General features: G+C 41.5%; 1 protein-coding gene across 2 annotated transcripts in view; it reads left to right on the top strand.

Moving 5' to 3' along the window:
• LOC124009519 (integrin beta-1-like) overlaps window positions 1-20,504 on the top strand; it is a 32,734-nt gene extending 12,230 nt beyond the window's left edge. The window contains exons 2-16 of one of the 2 annotated variants that reach the window (XM_046321375.1): window positions 3,724-3,790; window positions 4,247-4,332; window positions 5,529-5,751; window positions 6,054-6,224; window positions 6,536-6,774; window positions 11,250-11,405; window positions 11,644-11,829; window positions 12,022-12,162; window positions 12,405-12,607; window positions 12,833-13,071; window positions 13,377-13,599; window positions 15,171-15,406; window positions 15,713-15,879; window positions 17,026-17,109; window positions 19,397-20,504. In XM_046321375.1, coding sequence (XP_046177331.1) covers window positions 3,724-3,790; window positions 4,247-4,332; window positions 5,529-5,751; window positions 6,054-6,224; window positions 6,536-6,774; window positions 11,250-11,405; window positions 11,644-11,829; window positions 12,022-12,162; window positions 12,405-12,607; window positions 12,833-13,071; window positions 13,377-13,599; window positions 15,171-15,406; window positions 15,713-15,879; window positions 17,026-17,103 — 2,415 coding nt within the window. In that variant the 3' untranslated portion in view covers window positions 17,104-17,109; window positions 19,397-20,504. The remainder of the gene's footprint in view (window positions 1-3,723; window positions 3,791-4,246; window positions 4,333-5,528; window positions 5,752-6,053; window positions 6,225-6,535; window positions 6,775-11,249; window positions 11,406-11,643; window positions 11,830-12,021; window positions 12,163-12,404; window positions 12,608-12,832; window positions 13,072-13,376; window positions 13,600-15,170; window positions 15,407-15,712; window positions 15,880-17,025; window positions 17,110-19,396) is intronic. The other variant, XM_046321376.1, reaches the window with a different exon arrangement.
• The last annotated feature ends 1,618 nt before the right edge of the window (window positions 20,505-22,122 follow it).

Here is a 22,122-nt window from a genome sequence, read left to right as displayed (position 1 = left end):
AGACCATGCATACGCACAGTTTCTAATGGTTGAAGCATTTAGGGATGCACGATATATCGGAATCGGACGATATTAGCTAAAGATGCCGATGTCTAGTTTAACGCAGACATTAAAAACCGATGTCAAAGCTACCGTGCATTCCTATATAACGTAGGTACATTACGTATTAACGCCACGTACAATGTTTCTCTAGATGTGCAACACAGCATTCCTAACCTAGCCCACACAATGTCTGCTGTGTGGATCGAGCAGTCAAGAAGTCGAGCAGTCATTTGAAAGAGTAAGACTATTTCAGCGAGACAACTCAAAGGCTAAATCCATTAGGCAAGATGATGGAATTCATTGCCCTTAACAATCAACCGTTCTCTGTCGTGGGTGATCTTGACTTTTGCTGACTGCTCGAGCACCGGTACACACTACTAAGTGCGCTATTTTTCAGATGTTGCCCTACCGAATTAACACAGTAATAGCGTCACTGCTATTAGCGTCACGACATGCATACTATGGAACGCCGTTTGGGTCTTTGCGTGTCAAAAAATATACAGTAGCATTGTCAAAGCTGTACAAAGAGTCTGCAAACAAGCAAACACCGGCCACGAACTATGTTTTTACAATACCGCGTTGGTAATAAAGCATACTTTGTTCGGCTGAAACTTCTGGGGTAGCTAGCTTTAGCTTGGTACCTAGCTAGCACCAATACAACCAACCTGAAAAACAATGGCCAGTAGAAACTGCAGTCATTTTCATTATTCTTAGCAATGATTTAGGAATCCTTGTGAGTAAGTATTAGCTAGGTTGCCACTTGTTGTTTGCCTATTGAAATTGAACTTCAGTTCATGAAAATAAATAGCTAGCCAGCTACTTAACCATGTTGCCCAAAGCTAACATAATAAGATAGCTTAATCTGGCTAGTGAGGCCGGACCGAGTTGTGTTGCAAAGCTAGCCACAATAAAGATTAGGCACAATAGTGGAATTTGCGGTTTGCCTTCTAAGTAAAAGTATGTAATTGACAGTGATGCAAATGAATACAAATAGTCGAATTATGCAATACTTTTATTTTGAAGGCTAACCTGCAAAGTCCACTATTGTGGCTAATCCCTATTGTGGCTAGCTTCACATAGATGGGTCCGATCACCATAATCGAATAAGAACTGTCTTATAAATTAGGGTAATTTTAGATGACACCTAACTATATAGTTAGCTAGCTAACTATAGCTACTGAAACAGATGTTATTTGACACGCAACGACCCAAAGGGGCGTTCCATAGAAATCCTTGTTGAGAATGAAATGACTCAACAATGAAACAGCACAGCGAGTAAGTGAAAGAAATAGGTTTTGATTATGTTTTACTGGTAATGGGGACATGCGTAAATGCCAACAAAATATTTTTTTTGTGTGTGTGAACTTTATTTAACTAGGCAAGTCGGTTAAAATTCTTATTTCCAATGACGGCCCGGACGACGCTGGTCAAATTGTGCGCTGCACTATGGGACTCCCAATCACGGCCGGATGTGATACAGCCTGGATTCGAACCTGGGATTGTAGGCTGAGATGCAGCGCCTTAGACCGCTGCGTGTGTTAACTATTTAACTGTACTAGAATGCTTAAGAGGCCGCAAGATGTTTACATATCGGTATCGTTTTTTTTGGCAAGGAAAATATTGGGTATCGGCCAAAATGTCATATTGGTGCATCTCTAATTGTATTGCAAGTAGATATGATGGACATGCTTATTCATAACTATGAACAGGTTCATAACAAGATACAATCATTTGCCATTAGTGAGAATAGAGAATGTATTTAATTGCATTTTAAAATAATTAGGAATAGGCCTCTATTTCCTAGGCTATTTATTTAATTTCCATGATCAATGCGTAATCAATTCCTCACTTTTTTCTGTGATGGTTTCATAGTCACGAGGTAGCATATGCCTACAACAAGGATACCGTTCTTCCCATCGCTTGTATAATTGGATCCACTTTACAGTACTAAATAGATAAGCCAGTTCATGTATTTTGCCGTATGCCATCCGATCCGGGGTGCAGTTTATTGACGTGGAACAGACCGTTGTAGGTTACTTCTGTAGCGTAAGTCTGAATATTGTCATTTCAAATTTATCGAGGAGACTATTGCTTTTTTACACACATTTTCATAACCACTGCAGAATAACTTCTTCGCCTTTACTAACCACGATGGGTTCATATTCCCTAAGTAGTCATAGTCTACAACAAATCACCATGCGCATCTATCATTTAGCCCTATTAGATACTTAAAATAGTGTATTTTAAGTGTGGTTAATATAGCATACAGGTGAACAGACAGTTGATATTTAGTATTGAAGTGTGCATGGCTACCACTGTGAGTAGACATTGTTTCAGAATTCGGAGGCAGCGCAGCATAGGTTGGAGAAAAAGTAAATGCTAAACATTAGGCCCTATTAAATTCAAACGGTCTGTTTACAGGTCCACAGCTATTTGCAATTGTTGTTCTTTCATAAACTTTTTGTCTAGGCTTATAGCAAGTGTTTAACTTTCTGCCATCACCTCCAAAGACATTTGATCAAGTTCGTTATTGCTATTTCCTCTGCCTAATTCGAATACTTCCAAATTATACAGCAAATAAGGGCGTTACTGTTGCCATAAAATAGTTTAATGCCCGTTGACACTCGCAGTTTCAGGATGGGTCTGATTTACAACGGGAAACGTGTATGTATGGTGTGCACCAATTTTAGAAATCTCTTTGTGTGCAGTCTTCAGGAATGGCGCACGCAGATATTTACTGTGAAATGTAGGCAGTGCAATGCTTACAGATCTTCTCTGTATTGGGGTTAGCCCAATATGAATGTTGGCCACCATGTTTCCAAGGTCTTGTAACGAAAATGACATCAGAATTCAGCTGATTACTTTTTCTTCTTCTCCTAAATAGTTTTTTGATGGGTTTTCTGTTCAGTGACAATGGTGGTAGTGTTCTGAGTGCTGCATTAGTTTCCTATTTATGTTAAAAATGATTAAGCTGCAGCAGCTCAAACAATGTCTTCAAGTGCTGACGAACACATTTAAAGCAAGGACTTTGACTCCTGTCCTCTGTGTATCTCTGGGGGTGTGTAGGTCCTTATCTGAAGGACTAGATATTCCCATCCCTGACTACCTTCGGCGTGCTTAAACAGCAGCCGTCTATCCCTACATGAAATTAACTTGCTTTGTTCGTGTTGCGCTAAATGTTTTGCACACTTCAAAAAACACCCTCATGATAGAGGCCTAACAAAAAGTTAGATTTGGTCACATACAGGAAACCTATCTAGATGTTCTCACACTTAAAACCCTCCACCAAATGCTTTACCGCAGCCTCATAACCACTGACATGCATATTCTACACTGCGACTTATAAAGAGGTCCTTTTGTTCGGCTTGGAAGATGCCAGTATCGCAATTCTTGTTTAGTATCTTGGCAAGGAAACAAAACACGAAGCATATTTAACTTCTTTAGGAAAACAAACAGTATGTTGTCATCCAGAGACACATTTATTTTCCAAGCTGTAGCACACAATGTTTTACACAGCAGGTTTTTAAGACCAGGGAGAATTTTTATACCTATATCGAGATATCTTTTCTTTTCTTTTTTTTTCTTATCTTTGTGGCTTCTTGCTTTTAGAATATGATATGTGCTTCACTCAATCCATGTCCAGTAGATTGAATTAATCCACTGTCTGTTTTCTCCTTTCAGATGGATCTGAAGCTACTTTCTATAGCAACATTATTAGGAATCCTATGTTTCTGCAGTGCACAGCAAGGTAAGGTCATTTGAGACACACACAAGACACACAATGTTCTACATCTTGCTGTTTAGTCTGCTCTTTTGACTTATCTTTGTTGCTCTTTGATGCATATTCTTCAGATCATGATTGTGTGGCAGTTAATTTTAGGATTGCATTATGGTTTGAGGAGACCGGCTGTCCTAATGGGAGGATGTTGTGTATTCAAAAAATTGTCTATAGCTGCTTGGCTTTCAATGGAATATATTGGAAGAAGTGAAATAGCATGTTTAACCAGCTAGAGGGGCAGCTTTAAATTTCTGCATCCCAAATGAACCCTATATACAATGTAGTGCACTACTTTTTGACCATAGTAGACCACAGTAGTGCACTAGATGGGGAATCGGGTGCCGTTTATGACGCAAACTTTCTGAATGCTGCCTCTTGGCAAATAGTTGTGGCTGTTTCTTACAAAGTATTGCTTCTTCCTTTCAGAGGGCAGTGATTGCATCAAGGCGAATGCACAATCATGTGGGGAATGCATCCAGGTGGCAGAGAAATGTGGATGGTGTACAGACGCTGTAAGTGTGTCTTTTGATCCTTCTGTAGCTCAGTTGGTAGAGCATGGCGCTTGTAACGCCAGGGTAGTGGGTTCGATCCCCGGGACCACCCATACGTAGAATGTATGCACACATGACTGTAAGTCGCTTTGGATAAAAGCGTCTGCTAAATGGCATTTATTATTATTATTATTATATTTTGATAGTTGTTTGAGTGCACACGCTCACAGGGGCAGAATGTTTCGACTTAGCGAACTAGAAGCAGTTACCGCAACAGTGTTTTGTATTTAGAGGTTAACAATGGCAGGGATATCATTACAATACCAGGTAGAGAGCTTGCTGTGAAATGGTAGGAGGGGGGTGCAGGCAACTCAGAGTATTGTAATGCAGAGCCGTCGTGAGTCACGTTGCAGAACATAACTCACCCTGACGCTTCCTGTCAGAGCTTGCCTGGGGTTGTGTTCCAAACGGCACCCTATTCCCTACATAGTGCATTGGGTCAAGTGTAGTGCACTATATAGGGAATAGGGTGCCATGTGGGATGCATGCCTGTTCTTTATCAAAGGTCAACAATGCAGGCTGCTGAAGAACTTAGTGCAGTTGGCCTGTTTACCAATCTCAATGAGCAACACCAAATGTCAGGTACCTCGTTCAACACCGATGGAACAGAAGCAAAAACTGACATCTTCAGCAATAATACCCATTATAAAATTATGTTGATGGTTTGATTCAGAAAAATCCCCTTTTTAAGAGTGAGGCCAGACATAGTACTATATTCATTCAGACTTGGCACATTGTCTTTGGCAAACCACTGCAGTACCTTGTGTAAAATCATGTGCATCCAATCTAAACTTTGCCTGTTCCCGACGGAGAATGGCCTATTCCTGTGTCCCAAATTCGCTCTATTCCCTACATAGTGCACTACTTTAGACCAGAGTCCTATGGGCCATGGTCAAAAGTAGTGTACAATATAGGGTGCCATTAGGGACTCAGAGAAAGTGTTCAAATAGCTTGCACATGCAGGGTAACGTTAAATAGCTAGAGGACAGAAGTAATTAAAATCCAAACCTCCAGAGCACTTCTAGTCAAGGGCCAGTCTTGACAGGCATACCGTGTATTTTTGTATCTATGATAACTATTGTGAAAAGTCGGTAAATAAAGTTTGGGTTGTTTGTCATCGCTAATGACGACGTGTTTTGTTTTCTTTCTCTGTGCAGGACTTCCTGAAGCAGGGAGAGTCTAAGTCAGCTCGCTGTGATGAGCTGAAGTCCCTGATCACGAAGGGCTGCAGTAAGGCCAAGATCGAGAACCCCCGGGGCAGTATCTCCATCGACAAGGACAAGCCCGTCACCAACCGCAAGAAGGATGTGGCCGAGAAGCTGAAGCCTGACCAGATCACTCAGATCCAGCCCCAGAAACTCAGCCTCAACCTCCGATCTGGTAAAAACTTCAATCTGATCCTATATCAGGTCAGGAGTTATCTTGTAGGTCATAATGAATAAGATTAGATGGACATTGAGGAACTGATCCTAGATCAGCAATCCTACTCTAATAAGAGGTTTTGTGAATACCGGCCCTGCCTCCTGCTAGGATGTTAAATATTTCTTGAACTTTATATTAACATGCAGTCATTGATGGCTATATCTAAATTGTCAGTCAGAATCCTGTTGCTGTTTGTATCATCCGGAATGATGAAGTCATCATGTTCTCTGAATCTGTTCCATTCTATTTCCACCATGCAGGTGAGGCCCAGACGTTTAAGTTGAAGTTCAAGCGGGCAGAGGACTACCCGATCGACCTCTACTACTTGATGGACCTCTCTTTCTCCATGAAAGACGATTTGGAGAACGTCAAGAACCTGGGGACTGACCTGATGCGTGAGATGCAGGAGATCACGTCAGACTTCAAGATTGGTAAGACACATTCAACTTTAAAACGTTCAAAGTAAAACAACTCTTCAACCGACTATAAAAGGTCTTCTTTATACAGATAGGTAGTTAGTTGTTGGCCATCTCTGCCTGTCTGTAGGCCAGCTACAGGGTTATAAGATGGGGGACACCACTCCTCAATGTTTCTCTCCTGCCTCCCCCTGCCACTAGCCTGTCTTTGGATGTTAGATCTTGGTTTCCCAACTCCTGTCCATCCTCCTTAGCTACAGCCAGATGCTACCCATTTCTGCCTCCTCTGCCAGCTCTTTCTAAACCTTGACTGTTTTCCTAACCAGGTTTCGGCTCATTTGTGGAGAAGACTGTGATGCCCTACATCAGCACCACCCCAGCCAGGCTGTTGAACCCCTGCACGAGCAATGAGAACTGCACCAGCCCTTTCAGCTATAAGAACGTGCTCAAGTTGACCGAGAATGGGCAGCAGTTCAACAGCCTGGTCAGCAAGCAGCAGATCTCTGGAAACCTGGACTCCCCTGAGGGAGGCTTCGATGCCATCATGCAGGTGGCGGTCTGTGGGGTGAGTGACCTGGCCTGGGCTAAGTGTGCTAGTCTCCGTTAAGGGCCTGCATTCATAAAGCACAGAGTAGTACGACTGATCTAGGATCAATCAGTAGTACTACTGATCAAGATAAATAAGATTACACGGACAGGGGGGACCTGATTCTAGATCAGCACTTCTAATATAAGACTCTTTATACCAGCCCAGAAGTACAGAAATGTTCCAATTCGTCTAGAATGGTGAATGATTGAAATAATACCAGCCAGTGGAAAGTAGGGCTGTACCCAAAAAACTAAAGTTGTCTGTTCATTCGACTAATCGGTTGGTTGAAAATTAGAAAATATATTTCTCCATATATACAGTGCCTTGCGAAAGTATTCGGCCCCCTTGAACTTTGCGACCTTTTGCCACATTTCAGGCTTCAAACATAAAGATATAAAACTGTATTTTTTTGTGAAGAATCAACAACAAGTGGGACACAATCATGAAGTGGAACGACATTGGATATTTCAAACTTTTTTAACAAATCAAAAACTGAAAAATTGGGCGTGCAAAATTATTCAGCCCCCTTAAGTTAATACTTTGTAGCGCCACCTTTTGCTGCGATTACAGCTGTAAGTTGCTTGGGGTATATGTCTCTCAGTTTTGCACATCGAGAGACTGACATTTTTTCCCATTCCTCCTTGCAAAACAGCTCGAGCTCAGTGAGGTTGAATGGAGAGCATTTGTGAACAGCAGTTTTCAGTTCTTTCCACAGATTCTCGATTGGATTCAGGTCTGGACTTTGACTTGGCCATTCTAACACCTGGATATGTTTATTTTTGAACCATTCCATTGTAGATTTTGCTTTATGTTTTGAATCATTGTCTTGTTGGAAGACACATCTCCGTCCCAGTCTCAGGTCTTTTGCAGACTCCATCAGGTTTTCTTCCAGAATGGTCCTATATTTGGCTCCATCCATCTTCCCATCAATTTTAACCATCTTCCCTCTCCCCGCTGAAGAAAAGCAGGCCTAAACCATGATGATGCCACCACCATGTTTGACAGTGGGGATGGTGTGTTCAGGGTGATGAGCTGTGTTGCTTTTACGCCAAACATAATGTTTTGCATTGTTGCCAAAAAGTTCAATTTTGGTTTCATCTGACCAGAGCACCTTCTTCCACATGTTTGGCGTGTCTCCCAGGTGGCTTGTGGCAAACTTTAAACAACACTTTTTATGGATATCTTTAAGAAATGGCTTTCTTCTTGCCACTCTTCCGTAAAGCCCAGATTTGTGCAATATACGACTGATTGTTGTCCTATGGACAGAGTCTCCCACCTCAGCTGTAGATCTCTGCAGTTCATCCAGAGTGATCATGGGCCTCTTGGCTGCATCTCTGATCAGTCTTCTCCTTGTATGAGCTGAATGTTTAGAGGGACGGCCAGGTCTTGGTAGATTTGCAATGGTGTGATACTCCTTCCATTTCAATATTATCGCTTGCACAGTGCTCCTTGAGATGTTTAAAGCTTGGGAAATCTTTTTGTATCCAAATCTGGCTTTAAACTTCTTCACAACAGTATTTCGGACCTGCCTGGTGTGTTCCTTGTTCTTCATGATGCTCTCTGTGCTTTTAACGGACCTCTGAGACTATCACAGTGCAGGTGCATTTATACGGAGACTTGATTACACACAGGTGGATTGTATTTATCATCATTAGTCATTTAGGTCAACATTGGATCATTCAGAGATCCTCACTGAACTTGTGGAGAGAGTTTGCTGCACTGAAAGTAAAGGGGCTGAATAATTTTACACGCCCAAATTTTTTAGTTTTGATTTGTTAAAAAAGTTTGAAATATCCAATAAATGTCGTTCCACTTCATGATTGTGTCCCACTTGTTGTTGATTCTTCACAAAAAAATACAGTTTTATATCTTTATGTTTGAAGCCTGAAATGTGGCAAAAGGTCGCAAAGTTAAAGGGGGCCGAATACTTTCGCAAGGCACTGTAGACACATTCTATGCATTTTAATCAAATCAACTATAGGCACTGAGCTTGTCTGGTGCTTTAAGCGATCCAGTTTGATTAAATAATTAAGACACACAAATGACTAGCAGGAGTCCGACCGCAATTGATTTGATTGTGATGGGCCTGGCTCAGACTGTTAAAACAAAACTGCAAGTGACTGTGACTAGCACCCATTGTTTCTCTCTCCTCCCTGCTGTAGCGACCACCACAGAACACCAACATTGTGTTCACACTGCCCGTGTTGCTGAAGCTGCAACATAATTGCAGCCATTTCTGACTGAAATGTTATTACTGAAATCCCTCAATTTGTTAAAACATTCCCTATTCCCTCAACTCTTGCTCTCTTCACATGACACGTATGCATCACATGCATGTGACCAATAGGGCCTGACCTATAGCATATCATCAATAAATTGGTTATTACTAACTCTGAACACCGTAACCCATGACAGCAAAATGGATGCAGAGGACGTGACAAATACACTTGAAACTGGGGAATGTTTACTGGTTGCTCAGGAGGTAAAGGGGAAGTCAATGTGTGGAACAAATTTGACTAGTTGTGGAAAATACTGGAGATCAAGAAAAACGTGAGGCGCAAGCGCTGCGTGCATTTTGTGTGTGTCAAACGGGTGCTGTTAGATTACAATATACATTTTCTGACTGTAAACATTAAATAAATAAGCGTGCCAGAGTCTGTTTTTTTTATAGCCTTTATTACAGCAAAGACTAAAGTCGCATTCATTCGTGAATGCTATTCCCGAAATGGAACGGTTTAGGCCCATTTATTGTTTACTCTAATTATCCAAATCATGAATGACTCCTATGCTGGGATAACATGAACTAATACATTATTGATTGATACAGTAGCCTACATAAGTATTGAAATATAGGCCTAAGTAAGACTAAACAGGATGTGCTCTTAGGCCTACAGCTCAATGGTGGTTATACAAGGATACTATACTAAGCCTACCAATGAAAACAACATTATTTATTATTATTGTAATAATAGAAATACAAATAATTTAGAACAGTGTAAATCACACTAAATAAATTAAATAATACAAGAGGCTGGTCTAATGGAAAACAAGTGTAAAGCCTTTATTACAGCATAACAAATATTAAAAACAGCTGAATTTGTGTACTTTATCTGACATGTTGTGGTTGCCTGAGGCTTGGTGCGCACAGAATCAGTAGGCTATTAATCACACAGGCATCAGGATCAGTCTTATTTCTGTAGATATAATGATTTATAAAGCCAGGCACATTAAAGAGTTAGGCTATTGATTTATAGACCTAATTGGTTCCCTCTCCTCAATTTTCTGCGACAATTAAGGCAAGGGCTGTTTTCATCTCCTAACTCCGCTGCTGTCTCCCCCACATTGTACTCCACGCCAATATGCTGGTTAACTTTGCCATTATGCACATTGCAACATGGTCTAGGAAAAGGCGTCAATTTAACAGTGCACTGTGTTTCAGAACCGAGGACAGCAACCACTATCTAACGCGGGCGGGACAAAGCGCATTTGTTATAAAATAATATTATTTTTGCACCATTGTTTTTACATAATATAACCATATACAATTCCAGTAGCAAAAGTCTTACACCGATGGACTGTGCCATCCCCACGGCCACCACACTCCAAAAAGCAAGTTCTGCAGGCTCTAGTTTAGTCTAATCCTGATTATTGTCCAGCCGTGTGGTCCAGTGCTGCAAGGAAAGACCTAGTTAAGCTGCATCTGGCCCAGAACAGAGCTGCACGTTTTGCTCATATTTGTAATCAAGAGGGCTTATAAATACTATGCATGCCAGTCTCTCTTGGCTAAGAGTTGAGGAGACTAACGTTTCTTATAAAAATAAGAAGTGATGCAATGTGTTGAAAGTCCCAAATTGATTGCATAGTCAACTTACACACTTATCCCACCAGACAAGCCACCAGGGGTCTTTTCATAGTCTCCAAGTCCAGAACAAATTCAAGAAGACGTACAGTATTATATAGAGCCCTTATTGCATGGACCTTCTATCTCATATTGCTAAAATAAACAGAAAACCTGGTTTCAAAAAACAGCACAACGCCTCTCCCTTATTTGACCTAGATAGTTTGTGTATGCATTGATATGTAGGCTACGTGTGCCTTTTTAAAAATGTATGTAGTTCTGTTCTTGTCTAATGATGTTCTGTATTATGTTTCATGTTTTGTGTGGACTCCAGGAAGAGTAGCTGCTGCTTTTGCAACAGCTATTGGGGAATGTAATAAAATACCAATGAATCAGTCCATCAGACAGGTGTCTTATACACCATGATTTGTTTATAAAAATGTTGCTACTGCCTGACTTAAAGTACAGCTTATCAACCAAACAATCGACTAGTCGACTAAATTGGTTTAGCCCTAGTGCAAAGCATTGCAACAAGGAATTTTGATATATTTTGGACAATTTATTTTTCGAGAGCTCTAATTGGTTGTATTTGTTTCTGTCCATCCCCCTGCAGGATGCCATTGGCTGGAGGAACGTCACTCGTCTGCTGGTGTTCTCCACTGACGCTGGGTTCCACTTTGCTGGAGACGGCAAACTGGGCGGCATCGTTCTGCCCAACGATGGAAAGTGTCATCTGGAAAACAACATGTACACCATGAGCCATTACTACGTATGTGTTTCTCTGTATACTATATACTCTATACCTTCCAGACATTTTGTATTGCATTTGTTGCATTATAGTGTGCTTATTTTGTGTGCTCACCTCACAAAATGAATTTCCATGTGAACGGACAATAAGGTTATCATATATGGTATAATATGCTGTATGACTGGCTGATGTCTCTGTGGTATAGATCGTTGGATGTTTGTTTTGACATTTTCATCTTGCATTTCTTTTCAATTAATAGGACTATCCCTCCATTGCCCATTTGGTCCAGAAACTGAGCGACAACAATATTCAGACAATTTTTGCAGTTACTGAGGAATTCCAGCCGGTTTACAAGGAACTGAAGAATCTCATCCCCAAGTCAGCAGTAGGAACCCTGTCCTCCAACTCCAGCAACGTCATCAAGCTCATTATCGATTCTTACAATGTGAGTTCAACCCCCTCGCTTTGACACCAGCTTTGAATGGGAAAGGCTGTTTTGATGTGAAGCTAGTAATTACTGTGCAGAATATCAATACCTGGGATCTGTCCCAAATGCACCCTATTCCCAAATAGTGTACTACTTTTTACCAGGTGTTTTCTATTGACACATTTGGTTAACATTCTTTGTGTTTGGTAGTCTCTTTCATCTGAAGTCATTCTGGAGAACAACAAGGTGCCTGAAGGTGTGTCCATAAAATACAAGTCCATCTGCAAGAATGGTGTGGTTGGTACGGGAGAGAACGGAAGAAAATGCTCTAACATCTCCATTGGAGATGAGGTAAGTGAGAGCGGGCGCTTCCTGTCATTGGTGGTCTAGTCTCTATTGAAATAGGGGTGGAGAATTTACATTTGTCAATGTAATACATCTAGAAAAATTTGTTAACCATCCAAGACATTTTTAGGCGGTTACTATTGGAAAAACAAGAGGGAATATATTTGACTCAACGTTTCAGCTCAGAGGTCTTTCTCAAGACCAGTCTCCAGGAGCTTACTAATGCCTTCTATTATCCTATCTCCTAGGTGTCCTTTGACATTACCATCGAGTCCCAAAAGTGTCCATCTCAAGGCAAGTCAGAGACCATTAGGATCAAGCCGCTGGGTTTCAATGAGGATGTGGAGATCGTCCTCAACTTCATCTGCGAATGTGAATGTTCCAAAGGCGGAGAACCTCTCAGCAAGATCTGCCACAATGGCAACGGGACCTTTGAGTGTGGAGCCTGCAGGTAGGCACAACATAAAACACTGGTTTGGGTTCTGATTTTCAGGTGTGAATTACCATAATGTTCTTCTGAAACTATATGGGTCATATTCACTAGGATCCAAATGGTAGAAAAAGGACCAAAAGGGACTACATTAACTTATCCAATAAGAAATGCTTGTTTCTGTTTTCCGCAGTGACATTTTTTGCTTCCATGTGCACTAATGAATACGATCTTGCTTTGGCTCAGGTGCAACGAAGGACGTATCGGCAGACTGTGTGAGTGCAGCACAGACGAGGTGAGGACAGACGACCTGGACGGTAACTGTCGGAAGGACAACGGTACAGACATCTGCAGCAACAACGGAGACTGTGTGTGTGGAACTTGTGAGTGTAAGAAGAGGGAGAACCCCGAGGAACGGTACAGCGGGAAATTCTGCGACTGTGACAACTTCAACTGTGACCGCTCCAACAACAAACTCTGTGGAGGTAGGACCTGTGGCTGGCCCTCTTTGTTTGAATGTATGCAAGTTTTCGTGGACCTATTGTATTCATTCAACACTGCTGCATACTGTAACATCTAGAGAATCAAATACTGAAAGAACGTGTTTTTAAAATGTACAGCATATCATGAATCGTCCATTTTCTCAAATTGGTGCATTCTCCACCTTTCCTCAGCCACGGCCTAACTTACTGAAAGAAAATGTTTGATTGGATGATTCTTCAAAATGGATGGCTGTGTTGTGTAGGCCTAGCATAGATTCAATCTCTTATTTTATCCTCCCTTCTACTAGGACATGGGCGTTGTGAGTGCAGGGTGTGTATCTGCGATGCCAACTACACAGGCAGCGCCTGCGACTGTTCCCTGGACACCTCCACCTGCCTGGCAGCCAACAAGCAGATATGTAATGGCCGGGGCACCTGCGAGTGTGGCGTCTGCAAATGCACCAACCCCAAGTTCCAGGGCCCCACCTGTGAGATCTGCCCCACCTGCCCCGGAGTCTGCGCTGAGCACAAGTGAGTCCCTGTTCAGGGTGTTAACCATAGACAACATCGTCTCTTTATCTCTGTTATTACCCACCCACAATGCTGACAGGGAGTTATGGATTTGTACATTGCCTTTGGAAGGATTCAGACCCATTGACTTTTTCCACATTTTGTAACATTACAGCCTTATTCTAAAATTGATTAAATAAAAATAATTCCTCAATCTACACACAATACCCCATAATGACAAAGCAAAAACTGGTTTTTAGCTTATTTACATAAGTATTCAATCCCTTTGCTAGGAGACTTGAAAATGTGTTTCTACAACTTTATTGGAGTCTGCCTGTGGTAAATTAAATTGATTGGACATGGTTTGGAAAGGCGAACACCTGTCAATATAAGGTCCCACCGTTGACAGTGCATGTCAGAGCAAAAACCAAGCCTTGAAGTCGAAGGAATTGTCCGTAGATCTGGGGAAGGGTACCAAAACATTTCTGCAGCATTGAAGGTCCCCAAGAACACAGTGGCCTCCATCATTCTTAAATGAAAGACATTTGGAACCACCAAGTCTCTCGGGGAGAGAAGGGCTTTGGTCAGGGAGGTGACCAAGAACCCGAGTTCCTCTGTGGAGATGGGAGACCGTTCCAGAAGGACAACAATCTCTGCAGCACTCAATCAATCAGGCCTTTATGGTAGAGTGGCCAGACTGAAGTCACTCCTCAGTAAAAGGCACATGACAGTCCGCTTCGAGTTTGCCAAAAGGCACCTAGACTGACCATTAGAAAGAAGGTTCTCTGGTCTAATTAAACCAAGATTGGACTCTTTGGCCTGAATGCCAAGCGTCACGTCTGGAGGAAAGCAGCATCATGCTGTGGGGATGTTTTTCAGCAGCAGAGACTGGGAGACTAGTCAGGATGGAGGCAAAGATGTACAGAGGTCCTTAATGAAAACCTGTTCCAGAGCGCTCAAGACTTCAGACTGGGGCGAAGGTTCACCTTCAAACAGGTCAACGACCCTAAGCACACAGCCAAGACCACGCAGGAGTGGCTTTGGGACAAGTCTCTAAATGTCCTTGAGTGGCCCAGCCAGAACCCGGATTTGAACCCGATCGAACAGAGAGACCTGACAATATTGGTGCAGCGATGCTCCCCTTCCAACCTGACAGAGCTTGAGAGGATCTGCAGAGCAGAATGGAACAAAGTCCTCAATTACAGGTGTGCCAAGCTTGTAGTGTCATACCCAAGAAGACTAAGTTATAATCGCTGCCAAAGGTGATTTAGCAAAGTACTGAGTAAAGGGTCTGAATACTTATGTAATATGATACCTTTTAAAAAAAAATGAATCAGCAGAAATTTCTTTAAGAAGTGTGTGTGTGTGTGTGTGTGGATTGAGGGCCATACATTTTAGAGTAAGGCTGTAACCTAACAGAATGTGGAAAAAGTCGAGGAGTCTGAATACTTTCCGAAGGCACTGTATAACCTGGGGGAAAAAATGGTATTAATTCAATTAAAAAAACAGACAATGATAAATCAGTTTTTATTCATCTTAATACCTATCTGTATGGCTATAGCCTGACCATGTTATTGTCCTCTCTCTAAAAGGGAGTGTGTTCAGTGCCGGGCCTTTGAAACTGGAGAGAAGAAGGACACATGTCAGAGGGACTGCAGCTATTTCAACCTGATCAGAGTGAAGGATCGGGACAAGCTGCCTCAGCCAGCCGACCAATCCTACCCCCTATCCCACTGTAAGGAGAGGGACGCCAACGACTGCTGGTTCTACTACACCTACGCCGTCAGGAACGACACAATGAGGGAGGTCTACGTGGTCGAGACTCTGGGTGAGTGGATGGCTGGTGCTGCACCATTGAGAAGCAAATATTTTTGATCATCCATTTAGGAATAGCCTGCCCTAATGACTTCATGTCTGTATGGCATTTTACAGCCCGCATCCCTAATGACACCTTTAATCCCTATAATCTCTGGTCAAAAGGAGTGTACTATAGGGTGCCATTTGGGACAGAGCCAAAGTGCAGGCCTATAATTATACATTTTATTTGGCGGACGCCTTTCAAAACACAAGTCCATTGTATATGATTAACTGTAAATGCATAATGTTGCCATGTGTGTTCCCTGCTGTACTCCAGAGTGCCCAGCGGGCCCTGACATCATCCCCATCGTGGCTGGTGTGGTGGCGGGCATTGTGCTCATTGGCCTGGCCCTACTGCTCATCTGGAAGCTGCTCATGATCATCCACGACCGCAGAGAGTTCGCCAAGTTCGAGAAGGAGAAGATGAACGCCAAATGGGACACGGTAAGGCATCCTGTTGGATCACACCAGCACAGCTGGCTTTCAAATAAGAATATCAACTTTTATATTAGCAGTAATTTGCTTTCTTTTCACTGTTCAGATATCTGGGGTTGCATTCATAAAGTGTCTCAGAGTAGGTGTGCTGATCTAGGATCCGTTTTGCCTTTAGATCACAATGAATAAGATTGAATGGATAGGGGGGCCTGACTCTAGATCAGCACTCCTATTCAGAGACACTAGATGCATACGGCCCCTGGTCTACTCTTGAAATGTGAGATTAATTTCTGTCCTAAATTAACTAACACACACACACTTATATATATATATATATATATAGCTTACTGCTTGTGATTTCAGAGCTCATTCATCCAGCATTCCTTTTACGCTTATCTCAAGAGATGCACTTAATTGCCTTGGTTATCTGTGCGAAAACCAACTGTTATATTTGTGCCTTGGCTATCTCTTCAGCTACATCTCCTGTTTTGTGCCAACAATGGCAGAGCCAGGTTTCTGTGCTGTCACGCTGTTGAGGGAGTGGCCTTTCCTCCATGGGCATTTTGCTGGCTAGGAGTGCTGCCACTATCTGTCCACTCATCAGTACTTCATGCCCATAATAGGCAATGAAGCTGAGGGAGCGGGTGTGCTTGGTCACCAACAGAATAAAGCTCAATCCAGCTGCTCAGTGTGCTCTGACAGTCATAGCAACAGTATTCCATGTTTATAGTAGAATGACAGAGCACTTGTGTGCTGAGAAAGTGCACAGCTGAGAGAGAATATAGCCTCTGGTCGAGTCCCAAATGGCTCCATATTACCTAAATAGTGCACTACCATTTGACGAGAACCCCCGTGGGCCCTGGTCAAAAATAGTGGTACTGGTCAAAAGTAGTGGTAGTGCACTATAAATGGAATAGGGTGCTATTTGGGACGCAGCCTCATTCTCAAAGAGCATGGCTATTGCTAAACCATTGGGGTTGGATATGTTTGTATTCTGAATGATGGATAGACCCCTAGTTGGTAAACCTTTTCTGCTTTCTTTGTCCCTCAACCATTACTCCCTCCATTCTGTCATCTTTTACTGCTTACTTTCTTTTCATGCTCTTTCTTGTTCTTCTTTTCTCTGACCCCTGTCTGTCTCATTGTTGACCACAGCAAGAGAATCCTATATACAAGAGCCCTATAAATAAGTTCCAGAATCCAAGCTATGGGCGTAAAGGCGTGGTCCTATAAGTTTACGTTTGTATTGCCTATCTCTCTTTTCCCTTTTCCTGCATGTACTTTACTTTCCCCTTGTGGTGTTTTGTGATTCAGTTTTGCATCTTTTCTTCACCCTTTTCCACTGATATTTTCATTCTTAAGAAAAAAACAGATATTCAACTTCTTAAAAGCAAAAGCTGTAATATAACCGTTTTCTCATTTCAGTAGCGAGTTTAAAGTTTCTAGTACTGTCTGAGGCAACCTGAAGAACACATTTGTCTAAAAATGAATCACTTAATAAAACGGGATATATATTTTCTTAAACTACGGTGGTCTGTAGCTCACCAACATCTATTCAATTCGCTCTGCATTATTTTAAATGGGTTAAGGTTTAACATGTATTTAACTGCATGTTGTTGGGTGTGCCATTAACATGCTAGATTATAGGACAGGTGACTGCTTTGTTCGCAAATCCCTATTGAAATGTTGAAAATCGTATTGTCCAAATGGAGACGTGCTGCTCTGGAATTCATTTTAACCATACAATGTGATATGTGAAGTCGTTCTAACCAAATTATTCTCTTTTTGGACTACATTCCAAATGGCACCTATGGGCCCTGGTCAAAAATAGTTATGTATGTACAGTGGGGAGAACAAGTATTTCATACACTGCTGATTTTGCAGGTTTTCCTACTTATAAAGCATGTAGAGATCTGTAATTTTTTATCATAGGTACACTTAGATTCCATCTCTCACAGTTTAACACAAAAATCCAGAAAATCACATTGTATGATTTTATTTTTTGTAATTAATTTGCATGACATAAGTATTTGATACATCAGAAAAGCAGAACTTAATATTTGGTACAAAAACCTCTGTTTGCAATTACTGTGATCATATGTTTCCTGTAGTTCTTGGCCAGGTTTGCACACACTGCAGCAGGGATTTTGGCCCACTCCCCCATACAGGTTTCGGGGCTGTCGCTGGGCAATACAGACTTTCAGCTCCCTTCAAATATTTTCTATTGGGATCAGGTCTGGAGACTGGCTAGGCCACTCCAGGACCTTGAGATGCTTCTTACGGAGCCACTCCTTAGTTGCCCTGGCTGTGTGTTTCGTGTCGTTGTCATGCTGGAAGACCCAGCCACGACCCATCTTCAATGCTCTTACTAAGGGAGGGAGGCTGTTGGCCAAGATCTCGCGATACATGGCCCCATCCATACCCCCCTCACTACGGTGCAGTCGTCCTGTCCCCTTTGCAGAAAAGCATCCCCAAAGAATGATGTTTCCACCTCCGTGCTTCACGTTTGGGATGGTGTTCTTGGGGTTGTACTCATCCTTCTTCTTCCTCCAAACACAGCGAGTGAAGTTTAGACCAAAAAGCTATTTTTGTCTCATCAGACCACATGACCTTATCCTATTCCTTCTCTGGATCATCCAGATGGTCATTGGAAAACTTCAGACGGGCCTGGACATGCACTGGCTTGAGCAGGGGGACCTTGCGTGCGCTGCAGGATTTTAATCCATGCGTAGTGTGTTACTAATGATTTCCTTTGAGACTGTGGTCCCAGCTCTCTTCAGGGCATTGACCAGGTCCTGCCGTGTAGTTCTGGGCGTATCCCTCACCTTCCTCATGATCGCTGATGCCCCACGAGGTGAGATCTTGCATGGAGCCCCAGACCAAGGGTGATTGACAGTCATCTTGAACTTCTTCCATTTTCTAATAATTGCGCCAACAGCTGTTGCCTTCTCACCAAGCTTCTTGCCTATTGTCCTGTAGCCCATCCCAGCCTTGTGCAGGTCTACAATTTGAACCCTGATGTCCTTACACAGCTCTCTGGTGTTGGCCATTGTGGAGAGGTTGGAGTCTGTTTGATTGTGTGAACAGGTGTCTTTCAAACAAGTTCAAACAGGTGCAGTTAATACAGGTAATGAGTGGAGAACAGGAGGGTTTCTCAAAGAAAAACAAACAGGTCTGTATGAGCTGGAATTCTTACTGGTGGTAGGTGATCAAATACTTATGTCATGCAATAAAATGCAAATTAATTACTTACAAATCATACAATGTGATTTTCTGGATTTTGTTTTCAATTCCGTCTCTCAGAGTTGAAGTGTACCTATGATAAAAATGACAGACCTCTACATGCTTTAAGTAGGAAACACTGCCGATTTTGCAGGTTATCAAATACTTGTTCTCCCCACTGTGTATGTATGTGTGTAGTTAAATAAAAGGTTAATAAAAAAATGGGGAATAGGCTGCCATTTGGGACAAAGACAATGTATCCATGATTGCTCTTTTTCTCACTCTTTTTGCTTGTCTTTTGCAGGGTGAGAATCCCATCTACAAGAGTGCTGTAACAACTGTTGTCAATCCAAAATACGAGGGCAAATGATTGAGAATCCTCTCTGTCATTACAACACTGTATGCAAAATAATATTGTGGGGGGTTTATGTTCATGGTTTGTTTTTGTAGTCACCAAATAATAGCAGTGCATTTTGCCACTATTTCAATATGTTTTACTAACCATTTTTTTCTATGCATCATTTGAATTGAAAAATTGTACAGTATGTATAAACTTTGGTTTTTACTTTTTTGTGGAACTTGGCGGAATGTTTAAACTGATTTTATTTTTGCCACATGACTGGCAAGGTCATTGAAGGTGTGGTTGTGCCTTTCATAGAACCGTGGAGCCATTATTTCTGTTTTTGAGGGTGAAATTGGATGTCGATATGGGACAAGATACTTAGAGATAGCTGGCCATTAGGACAGCAGTAAATTGTAATGTGTACAGTTTGTAGGAAATTCTGTGTAAAGCCATATTTTAGTCACAGAAAAGGGCTGGAAGCAAAGGTATGTTAATCAATTTATTATTCAACCTGAACAATCAATTTAAATGTTTATTTTTTAAAGATAGTCATGATATGTGTAAATCTTTATAAATAAAATGACATTAATGTACATTAGTAGTATTATGGGCTCCAGGTTTAAATTGTTTAGTTTTAAAAAACTCAGGTCCCTATTAAACTCTTAATTAATAGCGATGCCAAATATTACAGAACTCACTGCCTTGTTTGCAAACAATATGCCTTATTTTTAAGTGTCTTGCTTCAGTTACAGAAATTGAGTTCTGAATGGGGTTCTGAATGGTTTATTACTTGACCCGTATCCTCAGCGTGTTTTTCTTTACTGTTGAATAATTCTCTTCTAATTAGATGGTTTAATCAAACTCTTCCATTGAATAATGGTGACTACATTTCAGTTATAAAGATCAGTGTTAAGGGAGTGACGTCATTCAGATCTTTGTAGAATTTCAAACATCCCACTTAGTTGTAAGAACACAGTTTTTAAAGTGCCTTTTTATTTCATCATTCACATTTTGCATTACTTTATTTCTGAAATTATTTATTAAAGTTCCAAAACAAATTACCCCAAAATTGTTCCATGCTGCGTGTGTGTCATTTGTCCTTGCTTTCTTTTTGTTAGAAAGATGCCAATTAATGTTTGGCTCACTGTGGCCTAGGCCTCTGATCCAGCTTTCAACTCACTGTTCATCTTATGCTACCCACATGTTTTCTACAGTTTAACAGATGCATTTCACCTCTTATTTTTGCCAATTCATGCATTTTCCAACTGCGGATAAATCTCAGGATAGTGTCCTGATCTGAACAACAAAAATACAGCTGCCACTGTTTTCAGATGCTGCACTGCCTAATGAGCATTTGTAGATACTTGAGTCATATGGCATCAGCACTGCCACTAGCTCGGAGGAAGGGAACAAGGCCAATCCACAGGACACAGTTGGTGCGAACATTGGCATCAGGAGTTGGAAGCTCGGTTCCAATACAGGTTGGGAGAATGCCCAATGGTCAAAATTAGTTTTCTGTTGTGTTAGACCTTTTTTGCAAGGGAGACAGTTTGACGTTAGTGGGTCTTTCTGGTAATTTTTTTTGTTTTTGTGAATAGTTCCATCACAGAATAAAATTGTAATCCCGTTAATAATACATTGTATAATTTGTTCCACGGATTTAAATCAAACTGGAAGTAGTGTACAGATTGACATCTCCCAACCTGCAGTCAGGCACCAGCAGGCAGCATTCAAATAATATAATAATCATTTCCGTACTGCAATTGAAAGACTAGACTGCGTTTCTGCGTCTGTTTCCATATTGTATGTTAGGTGGTCTATTCCCAAGGTAATACAGAGGGTTTAGAATACCGTGTACAACAGATGGAACTTTCTCGTTTTTGAGCGTGAGCTCATCAACCCAGTGTTCTCTACCTCATTGCTCTCTACAGATTGGTGCCAGCCACCGACCAATCAGGACGCGTCTTCTATTGCAAAGTTGTTAACCCCCAACAAGAACACTTCTCTCAGAGTTTTGCTAGCTAATCTTGGAAATAACAAGTATAATTATCTGATCTCAATAACGTATTACTTCGACAGAGAGAGGCTTTCCGATACGATCAAGATAAATCCGATGCTTAACAAAAAGCTGAATGACGTCTTATCAGGAGAATTTTACTGCATGGCGTTTGCAAAACGATACCGTTCCGCCAGCGTCTGTCCTTGGCTTTTTGATCACAAATGTTATCACCCATCCTAGAGTCAATTTTACGGTAAGTTTTTCAGATATCTTTGTATTGCTGATCGAAACAACTGTCGTGTGAAAATCGTCTTGTTTGTTGGATAGCAAGCTATCACAATTAAATTGAATGGCTTAAGTTGGCAAACCACCATGTTAGGCTACTAGTAACTAACTACATTAACGTTACAATCGCGAGCCAGCTTCACTTTTAGCTAGTAAGTTAGCTAACGTTTTTAGTTTGGTTTAAGTGTTATAAATTGTCGTTTGCTTTCAAATGTTCTGACCTTCGAAATGCTACATGTATTATAGTCCAAAGAGTCATGAAGAAAGCCAGCTAATGCTAAGTTACGGACCAAATTCAAGACCGCAACGTGTCACACACAAATCTGGTTGAAACTGTACAATTATTATTATAAATGGGCTGAAGTTTATAACCACTAACTAATTGTCATGTTCTAGCTGGGCA

Source organism: Oncorhynchus gorbuscha, linkage group LG22 (genome assembly GCF_021184085.1).
Source record: "Oncorhynchus gorbuscha isolate QuinsamMale2020 ecotype Even-year linkage group LG22, OgorEven_v1.0, whole genome shotgun sequence".
Taxonomy (NCBI): domain Eukaryota; kingdom Metazoa; phylum Chordata; class Actinopteri; order Salmoniformes; family Salmonidae; genus Oncorhynchus; species Oncorhynchus gorbuscha.
This window is presented reverse-complemented; position numbering and strand designations above follow the sequence as displayed.